This window comes from Hypomesus nipponensis, chromosome 16 (genome assembly GCF_054491055.1).
Source record: "Hypomesus nipponensis isolate SF chromosome 16, ASM5449105v1, whole genome shotgun sequence".
In the NCBI taxonomy this organism is placed as follows: Eukaryota; Metazoa; Chordata; class Actinopteri; order Osmeriformes; family Osmeridae; genus Hypomesus; species Hypomesus nipponensis.
The window spans coordinates 8203-34591 of NC_140376.1; the positions used below are offsets into that span (position 1 = coordinate 8203).

Here is a 26389-nt window from a genome sequence, read left to right on the forward strand (position 1 = left end):
TGGGGGTAACCAAAGATGGGCGTTAGGATTTTCAAAATAAAAGTGCCAATGAAGTGAAAGTATGGTAGGATGATGACCACCGGGGGTGGGGGAAGGCCATGGGTGAGGATGACTAGTGGCAGATGAGCGTAAAGCCTTTCCAAATGAAGGTCCTTTAGAATTGCAGGCACAGGAGGAGGTGGACAGAGATGAGGGTTAGCCAAAATAAGTCACATTGGAGTGGAGGAGGTGCTGTAGGTAGCAAGAAGGTCAGAACCGGATCCTTTAGGATACGCCCTGTATTAGGGTTAGAGTCAGAGGGTCGGGTTCTGGTTACAACAGGGTCTAGTACAGGTCCGAAATTCCAACAAGGTTACATTTAGGTGTTGGTCCTGAGTTTAGGTTAAGGGTATAGGTCGAGGCTCAAGGATGTATAGACAGGAGAGATGACAAGGAGGAGTCAAGAAGTGGAAGGGAGAGAAATAACTACAGAGCAGACACCCACAGGGCAAAGGACACTGTTGCCCACAGGGCTGAGTAAGTCTACCTCCCATCCCAAAGGGTGGTCCAAAAGGATGGGATGGGAGGATATTTATTGTTTTAGGTTGAGAATCACAAGCTTCCTCCCAGAGGATTGATGGGTGGCTGCGGTGTTATCCTGGCAAGGTGAAATTGGGGAACTGGACCGTACCCATTTCAATCAGGAGAGCCCTGGGATGATTAAAGTGATGCTTATTACAGAATTATAAATGTACTACAGTGTTGAGCTTAGACCCCATGGGGAATTAGTGATCAAAGGGCGCCTGCCCAACATCCAAAGAAGAATCCCCCACGGAATCCAGACACTGGTGGCGGTGGCTGCAGCCGAAAACCCAGCCAAGGAGTCAAAGAACAGAGACAAGGGTTAAGGTGGGGAGGTGCAGGGTCGCGCACCTAATAGCATGGACAAACTAAACCGGGAGAGAATCGTAATCAAAGGCATGGGATCATTGTGATAGGCTGACAGCAACGAGGAAGACTTGACAGCTTTGATAGACGGGAGCGCTGATCTAACTGAAACCAAGATGACAGCCCGACATAGGAAGAGGAAAAGTAGATCATTCTTAGTGGGGGGAGTAAGTCATGAAACATTAGAGTATGCCCGAAAGCAGGGGTCGGTCTTGCCTATCCCAACATGCGCCAAGCTTCATTTCCCGGAAGGACGCAGCTGCCATCAAGGGTCCCCAAGGCGAGGATAGGGTTTTTTTGGGGTAAAGGAAGACAGCAGAAGGAGGAAATTGTGAGACGGACAATCTTCAGTTCTTCTTTCTGATAAGAGAATCAAGGCAAATCTAAGGTTGGAATTAGAAGGAGCTGTAGGGGTGAGTAGACACCAAAGCCCAGGCAGGTTAGGTGTGGTAGCATCAATGAGGAAACACCCTGCGGGACCACAGTTAAGGTGAGACCCCACAAAAGCACTTTTAAATCTCTCAGCCCGTCTTCAACAATAAGTATAGAGAACTGGTAATCAGTCTAACAGTATCATAACCACCAGGGTTGATATTATCGGTGTCTGGAATTTCCGAGACTGAGGTTATATAAAAGGTTTTGGCCAGAATCGATCCAATTGAGCGCTGGTGGTTAAAGGTCTAAGACCATTGGTCTTCATCTATAATAGATGTCAGTCTGAGTATCGCCACCCTCCAGGGGTTGAGCGATAACTGGTGTCCGGAGACTAAGACTGAGAGGTCAGGGAGATTTGCTTGAAATTATAAAGTCCAAACTAGCGACCGAGGGTTAAAGGTTCCACGTCCCCTTCTTGAAGATCTCAAACCAACAACAAACACCATCCAGGTTGTAACAGCTGGTGTCCGGAGACTTTAAGCCTGAATCAATGGTCCATTGGGGGTCTCAGAATAACAAACCCCAGGGTAGGTATATTGTAGTCTGGAGATGTTTAGAGAAACAACCGCTTGGGTAGTAGAATACAATATCCCTCTGTCAATGTATAGTTAAGTTTGAAGCAACACTACTAGGAGAAAAGGACACTGGTCCCCTGGGTATCAATCAGTATTAACACCACCTGGGTTGAAATATTGTTGTCTACAGACTTGAAGCTTAGCAACTGCCAGGTCATAATCATAAAGATACATGTTGGTCAGGTTGAAGTCCAGTCCAAGTAAAGGAGAATATCAAACATGTACTAAAGGGTCCTGAATTGTGGAAACGCATCAGTAGTAAACCCAGGGTCATTGGGTGTTTTCAGCCTTATTGTAATTCACTAGACACCCCTCTCCTTAGGCAGGGCCACCAGGGTTGAATCAAGTCCCAGTGACGGCGTCAAGGGGACACGTTGCGAAAATGGGATACTGGGAAATGCGGAACTCAAGATACGGTCCAAAACTTCTTGAGGGTTAGACAGCAAGTCTCCCAATTTGATGGGTTTATCCCCCAGGGGTCCAGCAATCGGGGAGGACAACCTTGATTGGTTGGGTGTACATGACATCAGTTTCATGACCGCCTCCACAGATAAAGATAATGGGCGGGGTTGTTTGGTGAGGTCCCAGGTGGTAGGGGGGATAGGGGCTGTTGGAGTAAAGGATGGGGTTTTCAAAATAAGTCCTGAAAAGGGTGAGAAGGCTGATGAGCGAGTAGGAGGGCCCGCCATGGATTTTATTGAATGAGAGTACAAGGTCAAAGGTACTCGGTGGCGGAAAGCCAAAAAGCTTTTCAAAATAAGTCCCTTTAGGAAGAGGACAATCAGGGTTAAGAAAGATCTTACAAGGGCCTTATTGTAGGAAGACCATGAATGACAGTGAAGGGTGAAAGGAAAGTCCTTCAAAATAAGAGTCCCTTCAAATTGTGCCCGAGAGGGAAAGTCATGATGGTAGCAGAGAGGTCCAATGAGGGTCCTATTAGAATGTGAGTGTGTGGGTAACCAGAGAGAAATGGTAGAATTTTCAAAAATAAAAGTGCCAATAAAGTGAAATCACGGTAGGATGATGACCACTGGGGGTGGGAGGGCCCTACAAGGGTTCAACAAATGAAAGGCCATGGGTGAGGGTGACCAGTGGCAGGAGGGGAAAGCCTTTTAAAATAAAGGTCCTTTAGAATTTCAGGCACGGGGAGGGTGGGCAGAGACAATCAATTAGAGCTTGTTAAAATGGAGTGGAGGAGGATGCTGTGCATCCAGTTTTAGGTTTAGGCATAGTTCCCAAATGGTTAGGGTTAGACTCAGAGGGTCGGGTAGGGTTCTGGTCACAACAGGGTGTAGTACAGTTCCAAAGCTCCAACAAGGTTACATTTTGGTGTTGGGGCTGACCCTAACCCAGAGGCTCAAATTGGGAGTGAACTGCCGGGGTTGGTAATGAACTGCCAGGGTGGACGTAACAAGAGAAACCAGGTCAAGTAAGGTAGGAATCCTGTCCATAATTGTAGGTAACTAGGTGATTGAGAAAAGTTGTGGGTTGGTGCTGCAGGTGTTTGATATGAGGGTAAGACAATGTTGAAGATCAGTGTAATTATGTGAGAGGAGATTGGTGCGATTCAAGAATGAGGGTATTGAATAGGGTTAGGGCTAACCCTAACCCTAAGAAAATGGTGAGACATCAGGAGGAATAATATCTTTACAGGGCTGAGAGATTGGTGACCGAGGAGATAAGGGTGGGGTCAAAGATGGGGTTACTGGGAATGGAGGGGAATCGAAAAGGAGTTGGTGAGTTCAACTAGAGGGTAGGGATAAGTGGGGAATAAGGTGTAATAAATGGAAGCTAGATATGGGTGGGGTGTTGGTGTAATAGGAGATGAGGGCCACTAGATGTGTGTGCATGCGTCGGGGGGGGGGGGGGGTGTCAAATTGAACTTTATTTTTTGTATATCTTTTTTAGAAATGTTGATTGTGCATTATGAGGGGAGGGAGAGGCGAGCCTATTTTTAGGATGAATTGGAGAGTCTAAGGCAGTGGTTCTCAACCCTGAACCTCAAGGATCCGCTGTCCAGCATGTTTTAGATGTTTCCCTGCTCCAACACACCTGATTCTAATGAATGGGTCGTTATGCAGAAGCCTGTTAACGACCATTCATTTGAATCAGGTGTGTTGGAGGGTTGAGACCCACTGGTCTGGGTAATGTGGAATAATACAAAAAAAAAAAAAGTTTGTTTACCGATCAGTGCTAAGCTAATAAGCTAACAAGGAACATTTTGTAATTCTTACCTTTGAGAGGCCAAGGTTATTGTGGAATTGTTTTGGAATGTAAAATGTAAAATGTTTTTCCCCCCCAAAAAAACATTTATTTATAGATTTTTCTTTCAAAAATGTTTTAACGATCAGTGCTAAGCTAATAAGCTAAATTGTGCAATTCTTACCTTGGATCCTGCCCACTGCTCTCGCCACATGGAAAATGTTGGGGTAGAATGGATACCCAGTAAGAGGCACAAAATGTGCAGGAGAATGTCCAAGAGAAGACATTTCTCATAAGGAAGCCGACAAGCGCCAGGAACCAGGGAGGCAAAAGCGTATCCTGGGGTATGGGTTTGATCACACCCCTTGGGCTAAAGGGTGATGATCAGGATCAGTCAAAGGTGTAGTTCAGTGGTGCATGAGTGGGGCTACCCCCCGTAAAAGACTGGGCTACGATCAAGGTCCTGAGCCCTGGACCACCACATCCTGCGTGCTGTCCCAAATGGGACCCAGGAGGGCCGCATACTTACCGCCCACCCAAACAGACTGCTTGTTAACACCGCAAGGTTACCACAGCCTGCCCGGAGAGGGCCTGAAGAACCACTTGCTCAGACAGACTGCTTGAGATAACAGCCTGCCCAAAGTGGATCAAAGTCTCCCACACACCCAGACAAGCTGCCCCTGTCACAGCTTGTCCAGCGGGGGCTAAGGAGAGGTCTGGCGGAAGGGAGGTAAGAACTCCCTACAAGCTTCTACCAGCGGCTAGGGCCTAGGTTTGTCGGCGGGTGAGTCCGGGGAATATGTCCCATTGTGCTAAACCACTGGACCCACCAATCTTCTACCGACGATAACTATACCTCGTGAAAACATACTCACCAAAGCCATGGAAAACCCGTTCTGGAGCCCCTACGTCAGGAGTCTGCCAAGGGATCCGGATGAGGCCTTGACATGTTTCAGGGAGACCCCATCAACTGAGGTAGCAAACCTTTCAACGGTGAGAGCGGCAAGCGGCAGCGGGTATCAAAAACCCCATTGAGCCTAATCAAGTCCACCAAACAGTCAACCCCAAAGGATCATGGGAACTCAAAATGATTGAGAAACCAAAGGTAGGAATGGTAGCCCCGAAGAGGGGTATCGGCCTGAGTATTAGTGAAGATTAAATCGATATGCTCGTCTGATAGACACGGCAATTGGTTGACTGGCACCAAAGGTGTCAGGGCCACTCCCCCGAAATGAGGAGAGGCCCTGGGCTGTCCCCCCAACACAATGCGGAAAGGTCCAGCGCCACCCAAAAAATGGGGAGGGGCCCCTGTGAAATAAAATGGGTCCCCTTACATGTCAGTCCAGAGGACATGTCAGTGTCGGGCAGGACCAGGCACCTGAGGGTTAGAGAAAGAGAGAGAAAGAAAAAGAGACTTTAGGACTCTACCATGGAGAATAAAGGTTTTTTTTGGATTGTACCATGTTGAAGAAAGGGGAGTTTTTGACTCCCGCTTGATTGAAAGAAACCAAATGTAGGAATAGTAGCCACGAATAGGGGTACCAGCATGATTTTAAGTAATGATCTGTTTGTCTGATAGAAATAGCAATTGGTGACTGGCACCAAAAGTGTCAGGGCCAATCCCCAGAAATGAGGAGAGGCCCTGGGCTGCCCCCCAAAACAATGCAGAGGCCCAGGGCCACCCCCCCCAAAAAATGGGGTGAGGCCCCTGTGAAGCTCATCAGATATCGTGATTTCTGTGGTACTGGCTCTGTGAGGACTCCAAATAAGAAAAAGTGTCCAGATTAGTGTGAAGGGATGACAAAACTACCCCAAACCATATTTTGAAGTTTAACTCCTTTATTAGGCAGTTACAGTGGGGTCACATATTCTGACGGCTGCTACTTGTCAGATATGATGACTTCTGTGGTACTAGCTCTGTGAGGACTCCAAATAAGAAAACTATTTTTTCTTCTTCCACCATGGTCCACCCCATAACTCTAGCTCTCTAACTAGGAAGGTCCCACATGCACAAAATCTGGTCTGGTTTACTCCTTAGAGTCCCCTCTACATGCAGTTTTTTAATTATACTTTTTTTTCTTACACCTTTATTCACCACATACCTCTGACTAGGAAGGTCCCACATGCACCAAACTTGGTCTGGTTACTCATACCAGTCCCCTCAACATGCAGTAAGAATCTTTTGATGCTGGGATCATTTCTTTCCAGTTTTTGTGGTCCGTTTACCTTTGTTTACAAAAAACGGCCTGATATAATCTGTATCCCCTCTGTAACTTTTGCTAGAAAAGAGCTGATATATCCATAGTATCTCAGGTTGTTCATTGTGACAAACACAGAAAATGCACACTATGACAGGACAGACCCTTTGCATGTTAGGGGAGGGGGTACACATTATATCAGGTGAAAAAAAAGGGTTAGGCTTAGAGACATTTTGGATCATTCTGATGGCCCACATTCCCACTTATGGTTGCCGAATGACAGGACCCCCCAAAAAAAACTACGTTTTGAAACCCGGTATGTGTCTTTTTCAACCTTTCCCCCAAAAATGTTCTAAAACTTTTTAGATTAGAAACAGAAATTGCTTTTTCGGGGGGGGGGGGGTTGCATTTCAGGGCAGGGTTTGCATTTCGGGGCAGGACTTTAGTGTCTTGCCAAGAAATGCACCACCTGAGACAAAATGTATCCATTACAAAGAAAACATTTGATGACATTTTATTTAATTAAGACATTTCATTACTAAAGATCAGATGTATCTAAGTCAGCAAATGTCCACAGGTTCCTGGTTCTGGTGGTGAAAAAAACACAATGGTACAAAATCATCCTTGCTCTGCTATTAACTTCATTAGAAAGCTGGATATAAGACAGAAAACAGTTTTTGCATTGTGAAACATGCATATTCCCCTTCAAGTATACTTCTCTATCCAAAGTGACAAGTGGAATTGGCAATGTAAACACAAAATGTTGCTTCTTCATAGATGACAGAGTGAAGGAGTATGTTCATACAACTACACATTAACACAATAGTAACACAACAGTAACAAACAACCTTCAACTTGAAACCTGCAATCTTCTGCAAACGCACAAACACATCTCTCATGTTTGAGCAAGACATTAACAAAGACAGCACTTCAGTAGAGCACAAGGATATTTAAGACAATTTGTACCATCAGCCTCCTCATATATAAAACTGTTGTTGAAATGAATGTATTGATATTATCACTAATGTACTCCAATTGCCTCTTTGGTTGATCAACCTAACCCAGATAAAACAAACTAGCTGGAGGAGTAAGTGCTGCTACATACTGCTGATGACACGCACGCACGCACGCACACACACAAACACACAAACACACAAACACACGCACGCACGCACACACACACACACGCACGCACGCACACACGCACGCACGCACGCACACACACACGCAAACACACAAACACACAAACACGCACGCACGCACGCACACACGCACGCACACACACACACACACACGCACGCACGCACGCACGCACGCACGCACACACGCACACAAACACGCACGCACACAAACACACAAACACACAAATCATAGGAGCACAGATCCCAAAATAAAAGTGCACCTTGCCATCATCATCATGATTTACAAAAACACAGATTAAGAAATTAAATATTTTGTACCTAAAATCTGAAATCATTTTTATCCAAATGTGTTTGGACATATAGACTAGGCACACATTCTGTATTGTCTGACTTACATTGACTATATAAATCAGATCCATTGTACTTACATACGTGTGCAACTGTTGGCGCGTACTGACATCACATACATACAATATATACATAAACATTATGTCAACAAGAAATGTGTTTGCTCACACCAACCAGTGATAAAAAGCTTACATACCAAATGTATATTTGGACAAAAATCCAAAATGTGGAAAGGAACAGTCCTTTGACAGGCAGAAACCCGAAGGTGTGTGTACCTATACAAGCCATATTTACATATCTTTTAACTTTGAGGGAAGGGCTTTGTATGACATGTACACATATTTTTCCTTCCTGACAGCTGTCTGCTAAGCAAGGAGACAAATCCTTAGCATTAAGACATGCTAACAACACACTTAGGGTTAAGCCTAACCCACCCAAACCATGTACCAACACCTCGCCATTAAGAAATGCTAAGGACATGCTATGGGCCAATATGTCACCATTAAGACATACTAACAACATGCCAGGGGCTGACACACAACACCTGACATTACTGAGGATCAGTCAAAGCTTTGAGTCACAAACTGAAATCCCGTCAGACACACAGTTTATCAAATTTAAACAACCCGGTCGCCTTTATGTGGCTCATCACTGTTCATGGCCTGGATGTGGCTCATCACTGTTCATTGCTGCCCCTGGAGGAAGGGCAGGCTGCCCCTGGAGGAAGGGCAGGCTGCCCCTGGAGGAAGGGCAGGCTGCCCCTGGAGGAAGGGCAGGCAGCCCCTGGAGGAAGGGCAGGCTGCCCCTGGAGGAAGGGCAGGCTGCCCCTGGAGGAAGGGCAGGCAGCCCCTGGAGGAAGGGCAGCCTGCCCTGGAGGAAGGGCAGGAGGACCCACGTTTGTTCTGGGCTCGCCAATCACTTATGTCACATGGTGTCACTAATAAATGTTTGTCTTCTTTTTGTAACATACTGGATTCCTCAGGTCTCTTCTCATGCTTCCATGTGTGACTTAAGGTCAGATCTTCTCTATTGAAAATAAAAGTTTTTGAGGAAATGGTGGTGAATACCACACATAACCACATTTCTCAATCAAATGTTGGTGCGAATAAAAAATTAAAATTTGGTAAAAAACTTGCTTCACTTCTGTGTCTTGTGTAATAATTACATTATTAAGAACACACAAAACCATACATTTAAATTATCCATCACAGAGAAGTTATCTACAAGTCAACTCCCCCCGAAAAACATCAATTTGAGTATGTAGGTTTGCCTGTAATGGAGTGTGTAGACTGCATCTCACACACACACACACGCTATCAGGAAGTCCTGAGCTAATAACTTCCTGTGGTTATTCTGTCGCGTTCTGCAGTCTCAAAGTTCCAGCAGTGAAACTATAAACTCCCCTAACCCTAACTCCCATTGGTCCTTATTCACATGACGATGGTCATGACTGACCAGGTCCCATCAGGTCTTTAACTCCTCTCACAGGATTTAAGTCTTTGGGGGATTTTCACTTCACGAGTAATGAGACAGCAACCTTCCATGGTTAACCGTTAGGGTTACTAACCCTAACCCAAGGTCAGTTGTCTCTCATGTATCCATATAAACTAGTTTACTTCAATTAAAACAAAAGAAGAAACTTCATTGAACTTTTTTTGTTTCCCAGGAAAAAATAGATTCCTCTGAGACCAAGTCTTTAAAGGAAAGGAAATTACATAATTTGGAGGATAATCATGAACGTGGCCAGTGTTCCAGCTTCTTATCGGGTCTTCAGAAGAAGATGACGTCTTCCTTGCCCAGGTCCTCTGTGATCTTGTAGGGGGAGGGTAGGCTGGTGCTCAGGGAGGGGGGCTGGGGGGTGAGCTGCATAGGGGGTTTAAGGAGGCTGGCAGGCTGGCAGGAGTCGGGGGGCTGGGGATCTGGTCCACTGTCTGGAGGACTGACAAGATCTGGGGAAGACACATTCACTCAGTCAGCCCATCAATCAGTTGGCCAGGTTATGGAGGAATATGAGATAAAGCTCACTGCTCCACTTAAAGGAAAAGAGCAGCCTAGTCAGATTAAAATAAACTTCTCGCAGATAAGTTTAAGCAAGTAAACAAACAAGAAATAACACAATCTGCGTTGCTAAGTCATCTTGTTATGGCATTCAAGCCCATGATGAAACAGCAGAGCCAGCAAGGGTATACATTACAGTGATGTATGGCAGGGCTTAAGAGATTAAACAAGGGAGAGGGAAGGAGTAGAGGCTGGCTTTGCACCATAATGTGTGTTGGAGGAGAGTGTGAGTGTGTATTTGGGCTATTAACCCTGTGAAGGGATGAGGAGTGGTAAAGGGGTGAGTGAGTGTGTGTGTGTGCGTGTGGCAGGGATGAGTGTGTGTGCACGAGTGTGTATGATGCCTCACCCATGTGGAAGGAGTGGGCGAGGGGGAGCTGCTGGCTGGGACTGACGGAGCGCCGGGTTCTCTGGTGAGGAGAGTCTTCTCTGGAGGACAGCTTCAGGGGCAGAATCTGCTTCATATCCACTGAGGCTGAGAGTCAGATAGAGACGGAAAGACGGGAGAGACAAAGAGGAGAGAGAAAGAGAAGAAAAAGAGAAAGAATGATAAAGAGTGTATGCATGAGGAAGTGTGTGTGTTTGTGCTGCTGATAAAACACACAGGCCAGTCCGGTACTGTCTGAAGTGTGTGAGATGAAGTGTGTGTGACAGCAGAAGAGAGTGTGTATGCAGCTGTGATAAGTCTCACCAGTGCTGTCTGTGCGGTGTGAGGCCTTGCCCTTGCTGGGCTTGTCCTTCCCCCGGATGAGGGCCAGCTTGGTGGGGATCTGCTGTTGCACGCCCAGCTGTTTGTGCTGCTGGTTGGTGGTGCTGACCAGGTGCAGCGGCACCTCCGTCTTCACCGCCAGGGGGGTGCTCTCGCGCCGCAGCGCCTCGGGGTAGTCGGCCGGGGACGCTGATAGGCTGGAACGCTGGATGTGGGGCTTCTGGGGTAGGGGCAGATCAGACACCAGCACCCCCCCACCAGGACTGGCCCCCAGTCCCAGCAGGAGGTCACCGTTCAGGCTGCCAGAGAGAGGCGCCACCTGGTGGGGGAGAATACAATTTTGACTTATATTTAAAGGGCACTGTGAGACACGGTGAGAAGTAGGGAGTAGGCTAGGCTTAACCCTATGTTGTAGGCTAGGATATGCCCAGGTAGGCCAAGGAAGAAAAGAGCAGGTCAACAGAGCAGCGTAGGAACTCAGTAACGTAACCCAAACCCATTCCGCCTTCTGCCATTATATCTAGAGTGATGATGAGTGGAAGAGGTCATCATCATCTACCTCAATAGTCTTCCTCTTGATCTTCCTCTGATGCTCCAGCTTCTCCTTCTCTCTCTCCACCGCCCGGGTGGACTCCCTCAGCCTCTCCAGATCCTGCTGGTAGGTCACTCTCTGTCTCTCCAGCTCCTCTCTCTCCTCAGCCAGTCGCTCCTGTAGCACACACACACGTGACAGCAGCTATAGCTAGCCAGTACCATAACTATATCAAACAACCACAACAGTACTATAAAAAAAAATTCTCATCATTGATGATGATGAGAGTGCTATGTAATGGCTGATTACATGTCTGACTAACTGACTGATGACAGTGATGGTGATCGTTTCAATTTTTTCCACTTCTGGTTAGATGCAAACTGCATTTCATTGTACTGTGCTTGTGCCGTTTATAGACAAAGTTAAATCTAATCTAATGACGACAGTGACGGTGATGACGGTGATCGTGATGACATGGTGGTGGTGATGGCAATGATGGTGGTTGTGATGTTTGAGTGTTGGTAATGATGATGACAAAGGTGCCCTAACCCTCACACCTCACCCTCACCCCTCACACCCTCACCCCTCACACCCTCACCCCTCACCCTCACCCTCACCTCCATCCTGCGGCACTCGTCCTGTCTCTGCCGGAGGCATGTCTCTGCAGTGTCGGCCTGCAGCCGGTGCTTCTCTCTCTCTCTCTGCCAGCGAGCCTGCTCCTGGCGCTGCTGGGCCTGCAGCTTGTGGAAGCTGGCCAGCTCCTCTTTCTGCAGCGCCAGCGCCCGAGCTTTCTCCTGCTCTAGCAGCACATTGCCACGGTGACGGCCCGGAAAAGAGGCCCGCTCGGTGAGGGAGGCGCGCTGTAGCTCAATGTGGCTGTCCTGCTGACAGACGATGGCCTGGGGGGGGGGGGGGGGGGGCGTGAGGTGGAGTGAGAGAGAGAGAGAGAGAGAGAGAGAGAGAGAGAGAGAGAGAGAGAGTGTGAAAGGTAGATCCTGTATTTTTCCATGTGGGGAAACAGTTTTGCAGCACAATCACCAGGCATTTTAGTCACAACTCCAGTCATCAGTAAATATACCCATACCTGTACATACCCACATTCCCATACCCATATCCATGCATACACCCATGCACATATCCATGCATATACCCATGCACATATCCATGCATATACCCATGCCTTGCAGCTTGCAACAGATTAGGCTGGCCAGACCAGCTATCCAGCTTTTTACTACATGAACTACTTGATAAAAAATGTGATGGCTTGAGAAAAAGAGAGAGACAAACACACAGAGAGACATGGGAAAGTAAGAGTTGAGTGGACAGTGTAGTTCCTAACCCTAACCCTGCTGTGTGAGAGATCTTACCTGCAGACTATAGAGTTTCTGAGATAGCATCCGTACTCTGTCAAAAAACTTCAGGGGGGGGGGGGGGGACAGAGACATACCAGATTTTACAAACAGGTAAGACAGACATCATCATATGTGTGTGTGTTAGACTGATCTGAGGGTTGGAGGTCACAGCACCCCTACCTCTGCCTCAGGGAAGCTGCTGAACCAGATGGGGCTCCAGCTGGGAGGTGAAGAGGATGGCTCGTCATCCTGTGGAAATACAAGGTCAAGGGTCAGGCTGACGTATCAGGTCCCAGCAGCAGTGGTTTGGTTAGGTTAGGGGGTCCAGGCGCTCCTCTGTAGGATGGTCAGGGTTAGGGGTCGACAGATATGCGTTTTCTGGGCAAATACCGATAATTACAGATCAAGTAGACCAATAACCGATATTTTGTACCAATATAAATGTCTAGTGTAAAAATGAAAATTAATGTAAAAATTAAAAAGGTCTATGACAAAGACTCTTTAAATTATTTTAACCATATCTTTAATTCTGACCTGATTGTTAGGGTTAGGTGGGACGTGATGGCTAGGGTTAGGTAGGACCTGATGGCTAGGATTAGGTAGGACCTGATGGCTTGGGTTAGGCAAGTAAGTAAGTAAATTGTATTTTTAAAACACACTAACACAGCAAGGCTGACCGAGGTGCCGAACCAAAGCACAAAAAAGACACCATAAAATACAACGTAAAAACAAAATACAAAGAGTCAATAACAGTAAAATAAGTAACACTACATCTCAAGAGGCTGTGGGAAACGCTAGTGCATATAACTGCATTTTAAGGTGTGATCTGTTGGTGGAATCTCTCACCCAACCAAGCTCTACCAGAGAACTGCTCTACCGTTCCATACGGACATAGGATGGATCTAAAGGTCTAGACATGAGTTAGGGTTATGAGTCAGGGGTCTTTCTGTGTGTGTCTGAAATAGAGCAGGATTTTTTGTGTGACCTCACGACTCATTACTCTTTTGGTAATGTAGGTGTGTGTGGGGAGTGTGCTTGATGTGTGTGTGGGGGGAGGTGCGTATGTGGAAGGGGCAGGTGTGTGTGTGTGGAGGGATAGGGTAGGGTTGTGTGTGGGGGGGTAGGTGTGTGTGTGGTAGGTAGGTGTGTAAGTGGGGTAGGTAGGTGTGTGTGTTTGGAAGGGGGAGTAGGTGTGTGTATGGTGTGAGTTACCGTCTTCTCCAGGGTCTGGTCAGCACAGACATCCTTCAGCTGTGGGTCAGAGCTGGCCCTCTGGCTCCGCTCTCTGCACCGCACCTCTCCTGAACATTTCTTCTTCACACTTCCGTCTGACACACACACATAGCATGGACTTAGAAAACAACCTTCAGCATTTTCCCACTATGGAATCATACGGTATGCTGCGCTACTTATCAGTGACAACACAAGACCAGACAGGGTTGCTGGGCCGGTGGAGGACTCACTCTTGCTGAGGAGGGCGGGCGTGCTGTCGTAACCTCCGAAGGTGTCTGCTCTCCTGGGCAGAGCCCCGGAACCTGGGCCCTCGCTGGGCCACACGGCTGCCTCCCTCCCCCCTGACAGCAGCAGCTTCTGTAGCATCTCCACTGGATTGGAGAAGGAGACAAATTAAGTGGGTGGTAGCTTATGTAGGTGAATATATCTGTATATAAACACACACAGGTGAAATGTGTGTCCCATTTGTCTACCTTCATATGAGATAGGTGTGTGCATGCCTAGTAGTAATTATAAATGATATAATATTATAACATAATGATTAATGAATAAATGTAAATTAGGTGTGCTTGCTATTAGCAATGCACACTACCGTTCCCACATTTCTATGTATTATTATAATAATATAAGGATGTTAGGATGTGTATTATAATAATAATAATAATCATAATAATAAAACACATCCTAACTCGTCACTCAGGTTTTTCACAATGTTGACATGAAAGCTGTCGATGTGCGTCTCGTTCCCGGAAGCGTTGTTATATTACTGTCTGAAAAATTCAGTTGCTTAGGGTTAGCATCAATGTTTTATTGTGAGGTGAATGAGGAACAATTCTGACTGAAGTTGGAACAGAAAGGTACCATGCTTTGTCTCGGGTTCCATCTAATAGCTATTCAATTATATGACTTGCAAACAGCGACAACTTAATTGCAAATAATAGGCCGACATACTGGCCAGGGCATAGAATGGGAGGGAGGGGCCGGAAACATGCGTCAACCACGGAAAATGATAAATAGAAAGGAGAATAAGTCTCATCAATGTATTATTGTTTTTGAGGATGATTTATCCACCCCTAGAGTGCGCCCCCCTACCTTCATGGATGGCGCCCTGCAGAAGTTGCTCCCCCTGCTGGAGGTCGGAGGCGTCTCCTCGGAGCAGCAGCCGGGAGCGAGACCCCGGGTCCTCCAGAGATGACACACACTCCACCATATCTGCAAACAGCTGCAGCTTCTCCCTCAGGCCCTGTGCTATCTCAAGGTCTTTCTGGCTGAGACGCTCTGGGAAGGAGGGGAGGACAGAGACATGGATGGGGAGAGGGATGGACAGATGAAGAAAAGGAGATATTTTTAGGTAAGAAGAACGGAGTGATACTACACATTAGCTAATAAACGTTAAACTTAGTTTAGTTTATGTTCTGAGTTTTCAGAGTTAAGATTAGAATACATTTCGGAATAAATTGTTGGCTTGTTAGACGAGGCCCCAATCTATCAATATCACTTAGGCCTACATGTAAATCTTCAGGTGTCACTGCCATTTTTCCATCCACTGACTGGTGTAGTGGCCTATATTATCACTCCATGCTTCCTGTAATGGAACCTGCCAATCAAGGTACAGGGATGTCCCTGTGGGTGTGATTGAGTTGAAAGCCACCAATCATAAGAGGGTCAGTGCATCCGTATATTTTTGCCCCAAAATTGTCAAAAGCCATTTTGACTCCCGCGAGCAGAAATTCACTGTGCCAGCAAAAATCCAATCCATAGTAGAACCCCACTGCACGTAAGCAGAATTTCACTGTGTGAGCTTATTTAACGTATGAGAGCATACCAGGCGCTCGCTCGCAGCTACAAATCTCGGTTGTTGAATTTGTGAGCAACTACTTATATTGTACAAGTGAAAAGTTAATATCTGCGCATGTGAAAGAATCTATGCTTTTGCAACTTTTGACATAAATCTGACACCATAGGCTGTGCATCCCTCTCTGCAGCGGGGCTGTGTGTGTCGTTGTGTGTCAACTGGAAGAGGCAAAGACGGCACTTTTGGTATCAATACCGTTGTCAATGAGTATCTAATCAGAATTGAATACTGTTTAGTACCTGAGCATCTGCTTTTTTACAAGTTAGGGGCAATATGAAACCGGTCCATGGTATAAATAAGGTTGAGAGTGGTGTGTAGATGTTGTTTACCTTGGAAGTCTTTGAACCTGGCAGCTCTGGCCTCCTCTTCCTCGCTAAAGAGTCTCTCCTCTGAAGGGGGGCAGCTGGAGAGAGAGAGGGGGGTGTGCGTGTGACGGGATGAATGTGTTTGCACATATGCACCTGTAGACTCACACACACACTGTCCTTCCCTCCCTGTGTACCTCTCCACAGCCTGCCGGATGTGGGTCATCCATGCGTTGCGCTCTTCCTTGGAGGCAGTGTGGATCTCATACATCTCTGGTTCATTGGACGAGGCGCAGATGAGGAACATGGCCTTCTCCTCATGGGCCACCTCCCTGACAATTAGCTTCTGCAGCGAGATTACCGACGGCTTGTTGTCCTGGGGATAACACTGGAGCTAGTACACTAGGGCCTGGTAGGGTACTGAGCTAGTACACAAGGGCCTGGTAGGGTACTGAGCTAGTACACTAGGGCCTGGTGGGGTACTGAGCTAGTACACAAGGGCCTGGTAGGGTACTGAGCTAGTACACTAGGGCCTGGTAGGGTACTGAGCTAGTACACAAGGGCCTGGTAGGGTACTGACTAGTACACTAGGGCCTGGTGGGGTACTGAGCTAGTACACAAGGGCCTGGTAGGGTACTGAGCTAGTACACTAGGGCCTGGTAGGGTACTGAGCTAGTACACAAGGGCCTGGTAGGGTATTGAGTAAGTACACTCGGGTAGGGTACTAACCCTAACCAAGTAAGGTACTGTCTAACCTGTCTGGTGGATGAGGGTGTGTGGGGACTCACCACAGTCGAGAAGACGAATCTTTGGTCCTTGTCCTGTAGCAGCAGCAGAACGTCTGACAGCAGCACAGCCACCATGTCTGGAGAAGACCAGTGTTAGCACAGTGCTGCCAGCCCTCTCAGAGGTAAACACACACGTCCCAGACAGTCACAAACAGACCTTTGAGTCTGCCGGAAGCAGCCTTCCAGGTGACGGTGCCCTCATGCAGAAGTTTGCGACGTCCCTGAGCCAGCAGGTCTTCCCTCCTGAACACGCGGCCATCTTTGATCTTGCCCAGGGACTTAGGCTCCATCTTGTTGGCTATGTCACGGAGGCGCATGGTCTTCTCATGGAGGCTGACCATCGCATCCACCTGGACGATGACGCCCTTGATCATAGCCAGCGCCCGCGCCAGCTCCTCATGCTCCTCCGTACCCTCTGGACACACCACATGTTCCATGACTTAAAAATTAAGTCTATAGGTTAGGGTTACTGAGCTAGGACTAAGGGTCGTGAGATAGGGTTAAGTGTAGTGAGCTAGGGTTCCAGACAGAGAGCTATGGTTAAGGTTAGTGAGCTAAGGGTTAAGGTTAGTGAGCTAGAGTTCAGGGTTAAGGTTAGACCTCCCTACCCTCAGTGTTGTGCAGGATGCGTTCCACCAGGACAGGGTACTTGGTGATGCGCTGGGTGACTAGCAGAATGCACTCAGTCACCCCTAACCTCCGTACAATAGACAAGTTGTTGATTTTCTGGGAGGAGAAAACAAAAGTGAGGTATAATCATCCACTCATTAAGTGTGAGACCACACAACATCCCCACCCTGTCTCTGCACAGTTAACACTATCTGGGTCTAACTTGAACTAGTCAATTATGACTTACAGGACAGTATCTCTCCAGGAACAAGGATGTGCAACCTGGTGAGAAGGTTCTGGAATGTTCTGGCTTGTCTTACCCGCACAAGGGTCTGGAACTTCTTGTTGTTCTGCAGCTGTTCTTTGTAGTAGCTGACCGCCTCTGTGTGGTGGCTGCAGAAGTCTCCATAGCTCTCCTTCATCCGGATCCCGACCTCACCCGAGAACTGACCAGGACAGGGTTAGGGTTACAGGACACATCACAGCCAGAAATTAGGGAGTAGCAAGTTATGAATGTTTCAGAATCAGAATTTGGTTTTAATCGCCATGTAGGTTTACACAAACACGGAATTTACTGTGGCAGGAAGGTGCAAACAAATATATACAGATCTTAAGTCTTAAATACAAAATATGTATATAAAATAAGAATTTATGTGTCTGTGTATGAATGTAGGGTGTGTGTGTGTCCTGTCCTACCTGTCAGACCAGGACATGTGTGTGTAAGCGTGCAGGGTGTCCTGTCCTACCTGTCAGACCAGGACGTGTGTGTGTAAGCGTGCATAGTGTGTGTCCTACCTGAGAGACCAGGACGTCAGACAGCCTCTGGATGCAGTAGTTCCTGTCGCTGCCAGGCTCCAAGGAGTTCCGCCGGCGTTCTCTGAGGCGGGACAGGAAGTGTGTGTGGAGTTCTAGAAGGTTCTCCAGGCGGGGGAACAGACAGTCCAGCCGGCGCTCCTCCATCTGCAGGCTGTCCCTTAACTCCCTCACATACACACACTGCATGATCTTTAGAGTACGCACGTGATGCATCTCCGTCTGCATCAGCTCTGTTCTCACACACAGCACACACACGGAGGGACACACACACACACACGGAGGGACACACACACGCAAACACACACACGGAGGGACACACACACACACAGCACACACACAGCACACACAGCACACACACACACACACGGAGGGAAACACACACGCAAACACACACATGCAGGGACACACGCATGGACACAAAAATATACACACAAAAACACAAAACAAAGACAGTCAGGCTTTGCTCAAATCTTTTTTCATGATAGAAGTTTTAGCTATTATAGCCCACAGTAATTATGTATTCTACAGAACTAAAAACATAGTACACAGTTATTGCAAATTAACAACAAATATAAAGTCCCGTTTTGAACCAGGTGAGTCTACCAGACAGTAACTGACCATAGATGACGTCCTGTCTCTTCACCATCTCCTTGGAATGCTTCTTAACAAAGGTCTGGTCCACCACCTGGCTCCAGGACTCCTCCCCCAGGTCCTGAGCATCAGTCTCCAGGTCTGCACGCACGGCCGAGAAGTACGCATCTAAGGCAACCGCACGCAGGTCATCACCAGGTGACCAGGGTCAAACCAAGTAGAGGTAAATGGTGTCTGATTGGACTAAGTATTAACCCTACTGATGTGTTAGCCAGGGAGACAACACAAAACTGCTCAGTCTATTGCCGCCGCCTCTCTCCCACACACTCCTACTCAATGAGACCAGGAGAGTAAAGTCATAACACCCCACTCCCTTTGCACATGCACTGTGTACAACAGTCCAACCCTAAAGCCTGTCTCCTAGCACGGGTAAAATAAGCCTGTCTCCTTAGGAGAAGTAAACTACCACAGTGTCTATTGGGCATAACTGTCTCCAGTGTGGCTTACTAAAGCCAGATTAAACCAGTCACAGGTACAACTACAGTCTACATGTATAAGCACTCCCCATGGTAGACACTCATGTTTTCCAGGAGTGTGTGACCATGTGAGGAGGCACTCACCCTCTACGATGGTGGAGTCTGTGGTGGAGGGGGCGAGGGAGACGGCGTCGTCGCTGCGTTTGAGGCGGAAGGCGTCAGTCTCATCCATATCCCCAGGCAGGGATCTGAAAGCAGAGAACCACAGGTCTAAACTGGCATACATGATGGCACTGGTTTAGGGATAGACAAGGTTAGGCAGACATGGCACTGCCAGATGAGCCTCCCTCCTATCCCAGCTTCCTCAATGACTGTCTCTCTCTACCTCACACTCTCATTCTACCTCTCACTACTTCTTCCTCTTTCTCTACAGTACCTCTCTCGTTCTACCTTTTCAACAGAATGATGTGACAGCAGTGAGACAGCCCAAGAGAACAGATTAGCTAGACGGAATTCAAAGACATGAAAAAGCTGTCAAGTCGGCTATAAATAACTGGTCCATCCACAGTAGTAGATGTGCATCAGCAGGGATGAGGAGCCGGGAATAGTTGTGACGGTAAATACATCCACATCTGTTGAGGTAACTAGGACAGCATCCACCACGCTGAGACTTTCATGACAAGAAGCAGAAAGCAGAGACACTGGAGAGCTTCAGAGAACTGTGAGGATGTCTGATCCCAAACCCTCACCACACTGACTCTAACCCACACCACACTGACTCTAACCCACGCCACACTATAGGGATCCAAACACCCATTGAATTAGAAAACTAGAACGGCCTGGTCACACATGTTCTAACATACAAGCATGCATGCTAACACACACATTCACAGAGACAGCAAGGGTGAGAGAGAGGGAGGAAAAGAAAGGCACAGAGGCTGGGCAAGAAGGAGGCAGGGACACAGGGAGGAGAGGCAATGAACAAGGAAGGGAACCCTGGAGAGAGAGGGAGGAGGGCAGGGGGAGAGAGAGAGAGAGAAAGGGTACGGCAGGTACTGACCCTGAGCTGTGGGTGTAGCTGGGCCTGAAGCTGAGGCCGGGGAAGGCCTGAGCGTCGCTGCTGGAGTTGGTGAGACCGGCAGAATGAGCGCTGGGAGCTGGCGGCGTGAGGGTCATGCCTGGGGCACACTGCCAGCCATCAGGCTCCTGGGGAGGGGCGGCGAGGCTGGGCGGGGGCCGCTGGTGCCGGTTCCTTAGGGCTGAGGGGAGACGAGACAGGAATGAGCAGGAAGAGGATGAGTGTGGGTCAGAGCCCCGTCTGTAGCAGTGCTGCAGCCAAGACCGAGGCAGCAATCCTAGTAAGCGACAGGTGAGAAGATCGCGGTGCATCAGAAAACGCACGCCTACACGCCCAGACACTCCCCAGGAGGAGGAGGAGGGAGGCTGGAAACCCCTGTAGCGAGCTCCCCTGCCCCCTTTCCCCTTGTGAGCACCCGTGCTAACTGCTAACTCCATGCTCCATGGAAGAAGGAAACTAACCGACTGAAGGGCGGCTGCCGGTTTATATACCATCCAGCCACTTCTTCTGGAAGCTCCCACAGAGGCTCCCCCCCTCTTAGTCCATCCCTCATCCCAAGCCTCCTCCCTCAAGCAGTTGGCACAGTAGCAACAGGTTGATTATTGGTCAGAGAACTGAGGATGGGAGGGAAAGAGAGGAACAGGGAGAGGAGGAAAAGAAAGAGACAGAGAGGAGGCCCCGGATGTCCATCAGAGCATCCCTACAGGTTTCTAGAAGTGCAGACAGGAGGACAACAGGACATGAGGGGAGGGCAGAAGGAAACGGGAAGGAGAAGAGTGGGAGATAAGGAGAGGAGGAAAGGAGGAGTGGGGAGAGGAGGAGAAGAGGGGGCCCCAGGAGTCCAGCCACAGTAGTTCAGCAGGTGTCGACAGGATCTGTTTAGCCTTTGCTGGCCAGCTAGCCATGTCTCAGAAGCAGTAGCTCTAGGTGCTGTGTTTACATTCAGCTAGCCGTGTTTCATAAGAAAATAAAACAAATTCTAACTGTAAAGGTTGTTGGGTTTACATCATCTGTTCTGTACATATTATATCTGTTGGGCTGTTTTTACTGGCATTTAACTGAGTATGAAGAATTAAGCTTCAAATCACTAGCTAACTCATCTGTCAAGTAATCAAGGCCAACAGACGATCATTCTAGAACCTTCTAGGAGAAAAGAGAACAGCAGACTAAACACCAGGTTTCCAGGGGAACGCCAGTGTGCAAGTTCTAAACTAATGATCACCTCCAGAGACGTGCTGACCACTGATCTCATTCCCCACCTCAAGACGCTGATTAAGGTGGGCTTAACTAGGTGGGGCTAAGGTGACTGGGGCATTTCACTAACCTGGAGTCCAGAGACTACTGCCCCTTTGGGCTGCAGGGTGGAGACTACTTTAATTTGACACTAAGGGAAATGGAGTGAGACACACAGGCACTCACACACACACTGCTTATGTGAGGAAGTCCATGTGTGCACACATGTACCTGTGTGTGTGTGCTCAGCCTCACCTAAGTTAGGTGAAGCTGAGGATGGGGTCCTATGAAGAAAATCTTTCTGAAAGGAGAAACAAAACATTTAGAAAATTATAATGCGCTTATGATTAAAAGTCTACTAAAAACTTGCTCCAGAAACTCCCTCATGAGCTGCGGCCCAAGAAACTGGTTAGGCAGGCCTGTTTACCTTGCTCCTGCTGTAAGCAGGGCTGTTTACCTTGCTCCTGCTTTAAGCAGGAATGTTTACCTTGCTCCTGCTGCAAGCAGGCTTGTTTACCTTGCTCCTGCTGTAAGCAGGACTGTTTACCTTGCTCCTGCTGTAGGCAGGGCTGTTTACCTTGCTCCTGCTGTAAGCAGGGCTGTTCACCTTGCTCCTGCTGTAGGCAGGGCTGTTTACCTTGCTCCTGCTGTAGGCAGGGCTGTTTACCTTGCTCCTGCTGTAGGCAGGGCTGTTTACCTTGCTCCTGCTGTTGCTGCACTCTGCCAGCAGGGTCTTGCAGCTCTTGTGGACGTTCACAGCACAGTCTGAAACACAGACAAGACACAGGTCTCTCTCTGCTGCATAGGTTATATGCTCATTACATAACACACACACACACACACAGAACCAAAGAGGCTGAGACCTCCTATACATAAAGAAGAAAAACAAGCCAGTTGGAAGAGCCTGTGCACATGTGCATCCATGCAGGCCAGGCTAGGAGAACAACAGAGTCATTAGAAGGGGGTGGGGAGCAGACAAACAACCTGGACTAATGCTGCTATTAGTGTTGCTCTGATTCAGTCTGTCTGAATCTGGGGGGCTTGTCAATACCGACCAGGCCACACACCTCTCTCTGAGTGGCAAGTAACAATATGTGTGTGTGATCTGGCACGAAGCATAATTGTTTTATTGATGGGCACGCATGTGTGTCTAAGTGTGTTTGTTGTGTTGATGTTCATGAAACAGGCCATGTTCTCTGTGTCCTGCTCCCGCTGTGCTTCTCACATACCATTTTACCTCTTGCAGTAGCTTCTACCTTAGTTCATAATCCAATGTTTCAGATTTTTGCCACCATGGTGAGGGACTTACAATTTCTTTGTGACTCATGTTAAAATAATACCCAGGCGATGTTTTCTTGAAAGGGTATAGGGTAGAGTTTGACAGGGTTCGGTTAGGGGTTGAAAGGGTATAGGGTAGAGTTTGAAAGGGTTAGGGTTTGAAGGTTTAAGGCAGGGTTCTCCAATCCTGGTCCTCGAGGTCTGCTGCCCTGGTTGTTTTAGAAGTTTCCCTGCTCCAGCACACCTGATTCAAATGAATGTCACTAGCCGGCTTCCACACAGCTTGATAACAACCCAAGGGCGTATGTTTGGTCTCAGCTTTGGTTGGGACAATCTTTACAAAAATGGACAATTCAGCTTCTCACCTGAACTCCCGATGCCTTTTCCTGCACATTAATTCATCAATTTAATACAGACACAAACCATGCTTAGTTGACTGCTGACATTAGTCGAGATTACAGGGATAGCCATATTACTATCCAAAGGATCATATAGACCTACTTATTAACAGTTAATATCACTTTTGAATTGCTAGCCTTCTGGTACTATGCTAAACTAGCACGGTCCCATTATGTGGGTAGATTAGCTTTATCCTTCTGGCTTCAACAAGACCCGCTGCTGCTAACACACTGGTCGAAAGATTGCACACGCTAGGGATAGATTTAATACAAGCAAAAGTTACATGCTCTACTACACTAACACCTTTCAAAACTGTGTTTCCATAGAGAATGGGTGGCGATGTAAGCCTAGCAGGTTTGGACTGTGTGGGTAGTTTTCCTATTGCTAACTAACAACAACCTTCTTGATAGCTACTTACTCTCTGGGTGGTGAAAAAACATCTGATACATCTCTTCCTTTTGGGTGACATTTTCCTATCTACAAAGCATAAAAGGGTCAAAAATATCAATGCTGAGACCAAACGAAATACTAATATGAGGCTTTATTATTTCCTGGAGTATTTAGTAGTTTACCGTGTCAGACTACTGACAGCTCTCTGTCTGTAAGTCAAGATTCACAGTGTTTCTGACTGCCACTTCAGACAATTAAATGACATCATCTGGATTGCATTGGTTAACTTGGAAATGTATTTTTCACTTTTCTGGGCGACAAACAATAACACAAATGAGTTTAGCAAATATATTGTGCAAAACAAAAAAATCGGAATAGATCCAAACACAAAGGAGTTCGTTAAAATATTGGTGGAGACAATTTTGTCATCTTAAAATATTGGTGGGGACTAGTACCTAGCGTCCCCCTCTAAACCTACGCCCATGTAACAACCCATTCATTTTCAACAGGTGTTCTGGAGCAGGGAAACATCTAAAACATGCAGGACAGCGGCCTTCGAGGATCAGGATTGAAGAACCCTGGTTTAAGGGATAGTGGGCTCATAACCAGCCCTGCAGGGAGGCAGTGGTGCGTGAACAAGCTGAGACCTAACAGTGATGCTCGGAGACGCTGAAGTGGCCAGATATGCCCTGGCAGACCTGCCAAGCACAATTAGCACCATGTGACCCAGCAATATCGGAACACAGTAAAGTAGGGTTGGGATTTGAGATGGTGTTGACCACTTTGGCCTAAAGTTACTAGCTAACTGCATACTGCGTGCCGGCTGTATGTTGACTGACACTGAACACCCAACGAAAGTAGCGAACCCTAACGTGGAAAATAACTAGTTTTATATATAAAAAGTAATGAAATTGCATTGGGTTTACGTTTACCAACATTTTCCACTCCCTAAAATAGACTGACATAATTCAGGTTGTTAGATTAGCTTTTTACATTATTAAAATCTGACATACTATAACACTACTACGTCACCACCTGTTGCTAAAACGGTAGTGAAGTCTAGAATCGGAGCATTGTTTTGGCTACAGTAGCTAGATACTAAATTATGAAAAAGAAAAAAACAAATCACGTTGTATGGTAACCAAATACTAACCAGGTAGCTTACACAATGCACATAATTGTTTTTCTAGCCACCTAGCTACTTTAGTGGCTAAGCTAACGTTAGCCAATGTAAGTTAAGATAGCAAGTTAGAGTAACTAGCTAGCTTGTTTTGTTTTTCAGAAATCACCCGTGTAAAGATGAGCCCGCAAGTTATCCACTTGGCTAATTTTCCAGCGGGTTTATCAATGAAAGTAAACCACATTACTTTGGATCAACTGTGCATAAACAAAGTAACAGATATCATAAAAACATTAACATACATTATACAATCCTTCGGATATGTAACCGAACCTCGAAAACTCAATCAGTGAACAATTAGCATAGGCTAACATCAGACTAGCCTGCACCCACGATAGGTCAACTCGTTTGAAAAACTGGACAATTGTTTGTCAGGTGATCAGGCCTATGTCCGGAAAGATTTATACTTAGATAAAATGTCCACTTTTGTAATGTTTGGATTCAGGCTTTGTTTACACACTGATGTTCATTAATACATTTAAAGTGTCATTTTCAAGTAGGATGGTACAGTATAGGTGGGGCACGGGATCAAACTAATCCAACCAAATGTAGCGCTACAAGTGGACACGGACAAGCGACCTTAAACGAGGAACCCCACACTGGCTAGCTCTCTAGCTAACTAGTTGGCTAATGATGCACTTGCTTAGCGTGACTGATCTGCAACAAGTGCGAGAAACGACGGGGTAACGGTTTTCCTATTGAATCCTTAGAATGCTTACCGTTATAGGAATACAAGTATTTGGATGAGAATACTAATGGCTTCGAGAAACGCTGAAGTCATTGCAGTCCAATGGTCAAATGTACAGCCAGGCTATTTCCACTCCGACCTTACTCTGTTAGGGTTATGTCCTGCACTCTCCAGGCATTGTGTGGGAACGACCGGTAGCATACAAACGACGCATTCCACAGGCTAATTCCAGGCTGATTCTTTCGGGGTTGGGTTCAAAATTAAAGGGCCAATCACTAATTTCCTCATGACAAAAATATGTGGGTCAGATGAACCATACATCATATTTTATGTTTGATGTCTAGGTTGTGAAGAACCGCAATGTGTGCTACGAACGAAAATAAATAGTTAACTAAAACAATTATTAATATAGAAAGTCTGGGCAATGTAAGCCTAGTAAGACATTTACGGGTATATGTGTTTTGTCACATATAATACAGAATAACTAACATTGAAAACTACAGACTAGATATGTGTGTATGTGCGTGTGTTGTATTGCTGTCATTGGTTAATGTTAGAATCAGCGTGTGAAATAGACCAGTGGCACTTGTTTCATAAGCAAGCTAACATAAACAGTCATCTATAATATTCTCTTGGTCAGATGTTAGGATCAATGTTTCTTCTGAGATTATCTTGTGTTTTGTCTTGCAGTTTGAATCACAATACTTGTGAAGGAAAAAACTAAATGTGATTAATATCCACTAAGCAGACCCAAATGCATGGGCCAAATCAACACTCAGGGAGCATTTGAACCTGAGATATCTTGAAATGCAGGGTAATGCTCAAACCACTGAGCTATACCTATTTATCAAGTTGTTTTGAGGTGTAGAACACACTTTTAGAACCGAGAGACATGTCACTAACCCTAACCCATGTCAATGTCTAATAAAGGCTTGAATAGCGTACACAGGTTAGTTAATGATCCCATAACCAGCGGTTTATAGGAAAATTAC

The 26389-nt window shown here is 46.8% G+C and overlaps 1 protein-coding gene across 2 annotated transcripts; it reads right to left on the minus strand.

Annotated features, from left to right (window-relative positions):
• Positions 1-6835: 6835 nt before the first annotated feature.
• Positions 6836-25601, minus strand: LOC146254207 (rho guanine nucleotide exchange factor 18-like). Of its 2 annotated transcripts, XM_084676179.1 has the most exons (23): positions 25429-25601; positions 22160-22227; positions 21718-21763; positions 20212-20410; positions 19296-19399; positions 18703-18843; positions 18064-18314; positions 17589-17714; positions 17268-17385; positions 16817-17074; positions 16660-16736; positions 16069-16247; positions 15896-15969; positions 14804-14989; positions 13942-14082; positions 13691-13806; positions 12659-12727; positions 12494-12541; positions 11744-12025; positions 11154-11303; positions 10577-10913; positions 10235-10360; positions 6836-9776 (listed from the first exon to the last, which is right to left on the minus strand). In XM_084676179.1, exons 4-23 carry the CDS (start codon positions 20325-20327, stop codon positions 9598-9600), a joined length of 3078 nt encoding a protein of 1025 aa, XP_084532305.1. In that variant the 5' UTR covers positions 20328-20410; positions 21718-21763; positions 22160-22227; positions 25429-25601; the 3' UTR covers positions 6836-9597. The 2 variants fall into 2 exon arrangements, with proteins under 2 accessions (XP_084532305.1, XP_084532306.1); XM_084676180.1 differs by lacking the exon at positions 21718-21763.
• Between the last annotated feature and the right edge of the window lie 788 nt (positions 25602-26389).